Genomic DNA, 8,535 nt, shown 5'->3' with positions numbered 1-8,535 from the left:
CGGCCATGCGGCTCATTCTGAGTGGGACGGCGAAGAGCTGCCGGGTGGCCGCGGTCCCCTCGGTGGCCTCGCCAGCGGTGCCACAGACCAGCTGGCCTCTTTCTTTCCTGTGGGCAGAGAGCCCTCCTTGACCTCGGCTGGACTCGTGCCCGTAAGAAAGAAATGTCACTGTGTCCAGCCACTGACGTTTTGGGGGTTTTCTACTTCGCCAGTAGTTGCTCCACATGAGCCCTAGGACGTTGCAGGCTGCCCGTTTCTTCCTGAGTTCTCATCAGATCTGTATTTCAAATTCGTTCCTATTGCCTAATTTTCCAGTGTTTTGGCATAACAGTCTTTTAATAGCATTTTCACGGCTTCAGCACCTGGAGTTCTGTCCGTAAGCAAGACCTTGCCGTTCAGGGAAAGGGATGCAGGTGCGCAGTGGCTGCCGGTTGCTCCCGACATCAGGCTCCACCTCGGCTTCCAGCCCAAGGACGCAGCAGGGCGGCCCTCGCTGGCGACGGAGCACGTGGGGCGCCAGGGCCCGCGTGGGGCTGGCGAGGCCTGGTCTGCCCCCGCGTCCTCCCCGCGGTGCCAGGGCCACCCTGCCCCCCTGGCCGTTGTCCATGCCGGTTGTTAGCGTGCTCCCTCGCGCTTCCCCTCCTGCGTCACGGCTTCTGTTCCTTTCCATCTGTAGCGGATGTTACTGACGCGTTCACCTCTAAAACTTTTTTTTTCCACTTTATCGGTTTTCTCTCCTTTCTCTTCCCATATCACCTAACAATCAATACACTTTTGTTCTTGTTTTGTATTCTGTTTCTTCTGTGATTGTCTCCCTCTCTACTGTTGCCACTTATAGGTTATTTTGCAACCCTCATCATTTTCACCTCTGTTGATTTGGGAAGCTGTGCGCTCTTTCTGGTGTATTATCACAGCGCACATGCGTTCGTCTCATCAGGGCTTCTGCCCCCCCTGCTGGCGCACACGAGCCAGGAGCGTGTACCTCCCTGTGCACCCTCTGGCTTCATGTGATGGCTTTCAAGGTGTTTTGGGTTTTTTTAGTGTGGTTTTGTTTTGTTTTTGAGAGAGAATCCCAAGCAGGCCCTACCCCCAGCACAGACAGAGCCTGAGGTGGGGCTAGAAGTCACAAACTGTGGGGTCGTGGCCTGAGCCAAAATAAAGAGTTGGACACTTAACTAACTCACTGGGCCACCCAAGCGCCCCGGTTTTTGAGTATTTTAATGAAATATTTTTTATTCCCATAGAAAGCATTTATTTACAGGGTTTTTCTGTAGTTATTTACTGCTTGTTCTCTGAGCCACTTCCCTTCAGACATTCTGTCTGTGGCCACGTTCCTGCCGCACTTAGACTTACTTTTAATGTCTACTGGTGCAGTTTCCCCTATTGTGGTCTTTTTTTTTTTTTAAATGTTTTATTTATTTCTAGGAGAGAGAGAGAGAGAGAGAGCGTGAGCAGGGGAGGGTCAGAGAGAGAGGGAGTCACAGACTGAAACAGGCTCCAGGCTCCGAGCTGGCAGTCAGCACAGAGCCCGACGCGGGGCTCGAACCCACGAACCGCGAGATCATGACCTAAGCGAAAGTCGGACGCTTAACCGACTAAGCCACCCAGGCGCCCCTCCCCTATTGTGGTCTTAAAGTGCCTTTATCTTCATTTTTGAAAACTGTTTCACAAACTATTGCTGTGTCTGGGCCCCCAGCTGGGGCTGCACCAGGGTGAGATTAGAGCGCGCCTGGGACTGCGCTCTATGCAGGTGGCCTGGGGTCAGACCAGTAGTCACCCCGCCTGGGCAAGGAAGCAAAAGTCTCCTCCCTGTGGGGAGAGGACGTGAGGCCCTGTGAGCTGTGGCTCCTGTCCCCCCCATGGCCCCTCCCACGGCCTGTCCATGTTAGACGTTAGTGCCCAGGTGTGACTGCTGGTGTAGACAGTGCACCTTAAAGACAACAGATCCACATTTCAACACCTTTATTTATCACTTTACCAATTTGACACACAATGTTAACAGCAAACACAGGAGGAGCAAAATGCAGACAGACACGAGCTGTTTCACTACAGGTTTGCAAGCCAGGCCTTGACAGCAGCTCTGACTGGTGACACCGCGCCTCACGCTCTGGGGAGGGAGAAGAAGGCCACCCCGATCCCATACATGTCCCTGGTGAGTGCAGCTTCTAAATGCCAGCAGACGTGCCTTTCTGAGAACACCCAAGACGTCGACGCTACTTTACCATCACACTGATAAAGTGATACACTCAGGACTCCCTAATGGTAACAAAACAGTGTAAAAATATATTGCATATATATATAAATTTATTTCCCTTTCCTGAAAAAACCTCGGTACAAACTAGTAGTATACGATCCCTTTCAAGTTTCTTTTAAGTTGTGCGGGTTTCCTTTGTTGTTTGGCTTGGTTTGGGTTTTCAAGAGTCTAAAGGGAGAGAAAAAGCATCTCAAAGCTCAGGGTGACCACTGTCCGGCCCGCCTGGGACCATGCCCTCCACATGCCCAGCGACAGAGGCCCCACCCTGAACCGCCAGGCTCCACAGTGTTCAGTAGTAAATCAGTGGAGGGGAGCTATTCAGGATCAGTGTTTTAAGGACATTCTAGCCTATCGGTAGCTTCACAGTACAGCTGAATTGTCATCCTGGCCTGCATGGAGCAGGTGATGACGGTGTCCCACGTGGCATGCGCTGCAGGAGGGGTAGCGGCCAGCCTGTGTATGAAGAGAGCTGGGCTGGGTCCCCAGCACACGCTTTTCCCATAGAGGGCCAGATGGGGAAACCTTTAGGTGTCCCCTCCTACCACCGCCACTCGATGTAGCGCGAAAGCAGCCGTACACACGCCTGACTGAGCACACGGGCACGGCTGGGCGCCGGGAAACCATTCACAGCAACAGCCTGGGGTGGGGACGTGAGCCTGTGCCTGCTGCCACAGGCCCTGTCCGCCGAGCAGCCAGAGGGACGCCCATGACCTGTCCTGAGCTCTGAGCATGGGGACGCGGAGACAGAGCAACACTGACAGGAAGTGGTGCCAGCGAACCGCCTGCGCGCACCGTTCCCCAGCTTCTCACATCTGCTACGATTTTCATCTGCCGCAAACGTAGGACTGGGGACGTTAGAGGGGTAAAAATACTCCAGTATAAATACAGGTCTTCTGCTGTAACATCCTAAACTTACGCGATTTGAACTTCATTGGTAAAGCTAACTGTGTTACTGACCGCTGCCTAGCTGCCTATCCTATCACGTTAAATAGAAATAAATAAGTGTCGTGGTGTGATCGGCGTTCAGCACCCTCGTCCAGTTCTCTCCGACGCTCACACGCCGTCAGCCCTGCCCTCCCTGCAGAACGCGTCCCGTCTCCTGTCGCTCACATCAGACGCTGGGTTTCTGGGTAACCACGGTTAGTAGAAGCTAACTGGCATTGCACAAAACATGCAGCAAAGACACACACCTGCCTGTGTGTTCTCAGTGTTCAGACCCTGATGGAGGAGCGCGCGTGCATGTGTGCACGTGTCTGGGTGCAGGACCACACGCATGCAGCGACACGTTTAGCACATGACTTTAAGCTGAGGGAACGGTGACCACTGAAGCCTCGTGATGGAGTCCTTGCCTCCCGCCCCTCCTTCCTGACAGAGGGGGCGCTGCGTCTCCCAGGCTCTGGGGAAAGGTGCCGTCGGAAGAGGCCTTGGGGGTGGGCAGGGGAGAATGTAGTCCCTGCGCGGCCAGCCGGGCCTCCCTGCCGTGGGACAGGGCGGACCGCCAAGGGGCCCCGTTCCCAAACCCGGCGGGAAGGTGCTGTTAGGACAGTCAGGAGCGCGTCTGGAAACACTGGTCCCAAGTGAGTAGCTCGGCTCCACCAGCCTCCAGCACCGGTGCCTTCCGCTAAGAAGGGGGCTCGCGCTCTGGGGAAGGCGTCACGGCAGGGGCCCCCGGGGGCAGGAAGATGTGTGGTTTCCCTTGCTTAGACCCCAGCCTCCCGGGGTGGTCCTGGGGAAGCTGTTTTGCCTGGAGAACCCCACTCTGGCACCGGAGATGGGCTCCGGGGTGGGGGAGGCTGAGGAGGCCCGGTGGGAGGGGGGCGTCTGTTCCCTGTACAGGCTGAGCCACGGGGACCCTCATCCCTCTGCTCATGGGGCGTGCGCTCGGGGGGGGCCAAGGTCCTGCTGGATTCCAGTGTCCGTGCTGTGTCATGGCTGCGACGGGGGGGACCCGGGGGTTAATGGCAGGAGGCAGAGCCCCATCGCCTCGGACGGCGGGTGCCCCCAGCGCGGAGCCTGACGGGATCTGGGAGGAGGTCTGGTTTGGGATCCACTTGTTGAGAAACACTGGTCACGTTCAGAGTTGCCCTCAGACACGTTCCCCACGATGTCCCCTTGCCTCTGGACCCTCACAAGGGTCCCGCCTGCCTGCCCTTCCTCCAGCACTCGGTCCTCAGTTTCCCTGCCTTCCGCACCACGGAGCGGAGAGGCCTGGCCGGCGGTCGGGGTTGCCGAGGTAGAAACCGGAGACCGCAGCGAGACTGTCCTACAAGCAACTCAAAGCCTGCAGCCCAGCTCCGACCTAACGCGCCGGGAAGTCTCAGCGCCTCGGAAGAAGCTGCTGGCAAGGCCACCGCCAGCCGTGGGGCGAGGGAGGGGCCGTGCCGGATGGGAGCGCGGGCCCCAAGCCCCGCTGCACAGACAAGGGACCATCCCCGGCTTTAGGGACGACCAGCGTGCCCTCTGGGCACAGGGAGGCGGGTGTGTGTGCCTGCCCGGCGCTGGTCTTTATTTCCGCCACCTGTGCTGCGGGCCGGGGGTGCCCAGGAGAAGGGTGCCCCCAACCACCCGCTGCCATGGACACAGCAGTGGCCAGGATGGACGGGCCCCAAGCAGCATCTTCCTGAGGCTCCTGTGGGCTTTTCCCAGGAGCAGCGCCAGGACCCCGTGGCCCCACAGTCTCTTGCCAGGCTTGGCTGCACTTCTCAAAGGGACACGGCCCCAGGAGCCACTGTGACAAGAGCCCCAGTGTTCGGCTCCCCCGTCCAGCCTCGTGGAGAAACCAAATGGCGACAAACGCCGCTGGCCTGGGGGCGCTTCGCGGGCCTGCCTCTGCTGTGGTTTTCTCTGCGTTCGCGGCTGCTGGGAGAGGGGAGAGGTTAGCGACTGCTCGTGCCGAGGCTGAGCCACGGAGGTCCGAGCCACGTGCCGGCAACGGGGACCCGCAGCCCAGAGGACCTGAGTGCAGAGGGGGCCCCGAACAGAAGAGCCCGTCGCGCCAGCAAAGCGGCCGCGCGGAAGCCTCAGCCAGCAGGGCCTCCTGACCTGGAGACACGCAGGGCAGGGACAAAGGAGCAGAAACGGTTTCTCAATCTTCGCTGACCCGTTCCCGGAACAAACTCGTTTCCAGTTTCTTCTTAGGAAAACCCGGTGAACTGCCTTGTCCTCAGCGTCCATTTCGACAGCTTCAAGCTCCGCGCTTCAAACCGAGCTCCGTTGGTCACTGAGGAGCTCCTTTCACTCGCTCACCTTCCTCCCTTGCTCACCAGCCTCCGGTTACAAGACGTGTTGTACGTGTGGGTGTGCAAGCGTGTGCGCGTGTCCTTGTGCGTGAGTGTGTGCGAGCATGTTGCATGTGCAAGCCTGGGTGGTGTGCGTGTGGGTGGGTGAGCGTGCGCGTCAAGCATGTGCGTGAATGTGCGTGTGTGTGTGCACATGCAAGCGCCTGTCCCACTTCCCGACACCCGCACAGTGTCCTGTTAGCAGCTCACTTCCGTTTCTTGGTGCTGCTGGTTAGTGTGTTAGCTCGTGCTGCCCCCGCAGCTCCGGGGAGGGGTCTGCAGGTCGGGGGGTGGCACGCTTCTGACAGGGTCTGTCCCGCTCACCCCCCGTGGCCCACCGGCCTCTTTCAAAGGCGCCTTTTGCCTGTAAGTCAGGTGGCTAGTGTGGTCTGGTCCCAGGAGACGCTCTGGAAAAGGCCATTTGTTGTTGGCCAGCACTGGACGAGGCAGGTGTGTTAGAAACGGTCAGTGAGTTCGGGGGCCCCACCTGGGGGTCCGAGAGAAGCACGCCAGGCCCGGGCAGGACGAGGCCTGACCGCCACCCCCGGGCCCCGCCCCCCCCGGGCCCCAGTCTTGAGTTCTGCCCGGGGAGCACAGGAATGTAACGAAGTGTGAGGTGGCGCGGGCCCCAGCAGGAGGGGCGCCCCTGGGCTGGCTACTTGCCACCCTGCACCTTCTGGTCGTAGGTGCCCGCGTGCTTGTAGCCCGGCACGTAGCCAGACTCGTCCACCAGGTCCACGCGGCCCGCCTTGCCCTTGCCCTTGCCTGATGGGTCGAAGCGTTCCTTGTGGGATCCCGTGAACTTGGTCGTGTCTGTGAGCCGGGATACAGTGGGCGACGAGATGGCCTTCTGTAGGGGGAGAGAAGGGAGTGCGGCCGCGTGAGTCCAAGGGGCGCAGTGAGGACACGAGGCCGTGGGCAGGGGACCAGCCCGCCCCGGGGAGGAGCACTGCTGCTGCCCCACCCCACACTCGGTGGGCTGCCCCTCTCCCTGCCAGCCGTGCTCACCGTCACCCCCGAGATGATGGGAGCCTTGCCCTCGATGAGCCTGTGCACCTCGCGGACGGCCTCCTCGCTGCTCTTGTCTTTGAATCTCTTCTTGGAGAGCTCTTCAAGCGCCTCCTTGAACTGCTCAAATGTGATGGTCCGGCAGGATTTCCCTCTGAGAGAGAGAGCACTCAGGGCCCGGCCAGGGCCACTCCCCTCCATAACACACAGCCCCACAGAGTAGTGCCCCCAGAACCTGCTGACAATTGGTGACCCCTGCCCAGGGACCAGGTGACATCGGGGAGACCCTGTCCCCACCCGGGGACCTGGTGGTGTCGGGGGACCCCCCTCCCAGGGACCTGATGGCATCAGGGGACCCCTGCCTGGAGACCAGGTTACACTGGGGAAACCTGGGCCCCGCCCAGGGACCCGATGACATCAGGGGACCCCTGTCCCTTTCTGGGGACCTGGTGACATCGGGGTAACCGTGCCCCACCCAGGGACCAGTGACATCAGGGGTCCCTCCCCAGGAACCTGGTGGGGGCCCAGTGACCTTGGGGAACCCCCGCCTCTCCCACAGCAGAAATCAAATCTAAGGTTAAAATACAGAAGATGCCCCTCCCCTGGCCTGGTGTGCACTGTTTATGCCCAACAGTCGGTTGCCACGGGCAACAGCAGCAAATATAAATTGTCTTGGAAAAAAGCTTAAAGGAACCACATCCTTTATGAACAACTGGACATTAAAACAAAGCTGTTGTCTGGTTCTAAAAGGGGGCGCGTGTGGTGTCCACTCAGAGCAGGAGGGAAGAAGTCTAGTCAAGAAACCCATCCCATCTGAACCGCACAGAGGCCGAGTCCTGCCTGGGGCCGCCGCGGCCTGACGTCCCCATCAGCACATAGGGACAGGGCTGGGCGACCGTCCTACTAAGGTAGGCCCAGCGAGGCAGGCCCAGGGCCCGGCCCCCCACCCGGGACTCACACTGTCTCCCCCTGAGAGCCGCCCGCCTGCGGCACAAGGGGGCAGGTGCGGCCCTGTCCATTCGCCACCACAAGCCACTCACAGGATTTCAGGAAGGTTCTAAACTGGCTCTGCACCTTTTATAATTTTAACTAAAAACCATTTTTGCCACTTTGGCTGGATCTCCTGCTAATGCACTGAGGGTCAGCGTTCTAGATCAAGCACAGGGACACCCTGTCGGAGCAGCGGCCTGGGCACGGGCGCGACGGCCCTGCAGACGTGCACCAGACGGCCCAGAACAGCCCCACGAAGCCACGGGAGGGTTTCCACAAAGGGGCGCGCAGGCAGCCCAGCCGAGAAGGGGCCGCGTCTCCACCAGACGGCGCCGGCGCGGCTGGACCCAGCTCTCCGCTCTGATCGCAGCACCGAGAGACGGACTCTGCGCCACCGGCCTACGTTCTAAACTTCTGCAAGGACACCTAAGAGGAAAACCTTGTGACCTTGGGTGAAGCCAAGATTTCGTAGAAACACCAAAAAAGTCCATAAAAGAAACAAAAAGGAACTGGAATTCACCAAAAATTTAAAAGCCACGCCCTTGAAAGATGCTGCACGAAGGCCACAAGCCACAGCTGGGGAGAAAGCACGTGCACACGCCAGAAAGAGGCGGCTTCTCAACCTCGACAGGAAGAAACCCAGTATAGAAAATTGGGCAAAATGTCTGCACCAGACACTGTCCAGGAAGCCCTCCGGGTGGCCAACACGGAGTGCACTGAGCGCCACCCCACGTGGGGAGTCCTGCCCGACCGCTGGGCCAGCGTGGCTGAAGTGAGATGGCCACAGCGGGAGGCGGCGGGCAGCCGGGCGCTCTGACATGGTGTCACTCGGGGACGCAGCTTGGCAGTCACGGCTCCGAGCCCCCAAGCCCAGGCTCGACGCGGGACGGACACGCCACAGTCCCGTGTAAACCCCGTGGCCAGGTGTCCTTCAGCAGTGGACGGACGGGCACCACACACAGGGCCTCAGAGGCACCTGACATGCCATGCGGCAGCCTGCAGTGG

General features: G+C 59.5%; 1 protein-coding gene across 2 annotated transcripts in view; it reads right to left on the bottom strand.

The window, feature by feature from the left end:
- Positions 1 to 1,947: 1,947 nt before the first annotated feature.
- TPPP (tubulin polymerization promoting protein) overlaps positions 1,948 to 8,535 on the bottom strand; it is a 25,207-nt gene continuing 18,619 nt past the window's right edge. For both annotated transcript variants that reach the window (XM_077749436.1, XM_077749435.1), the window contains exons 3-4: positions 6,541 to 6,694; positions 1,948 to 6,382 (exon numbers count right to left, since the gene is read on the bottom strand). In XM_077749436.1, the coding sequence (XP_077605562.1) occupies positions 6,188 to 6,382; positions 6,541 to 6,694 (349 nt within the window). In that variant the 3' untranslated portion in view covers positions 1,948 to 6,187. The remainder of the gene's footprint in view (positions 6,383 to 6,540; positions 6,695 to 8,535) is intronic.

This window comes from Crocuta crocuta, unplaced genomic scaffold (assembly GCF_008692635.1).
Source record: "Crocuta crocuta isolate KB4526 unplaced genomic scaffold, BGI_CrCroc_1.0 scaffold89, whole genome shotgun sequence".
NCBI classification, from domain to species: Eukaryota; Metazoa; Chordata; class Mammalia; order Carnivora; family Hyaenidae; genus Crocuta; species Crocuta crocuta.
Note: the sequence above shows the minus strand (reverse complement) of the source record. Positions and strands in the feature narration are given on the sequence as shown.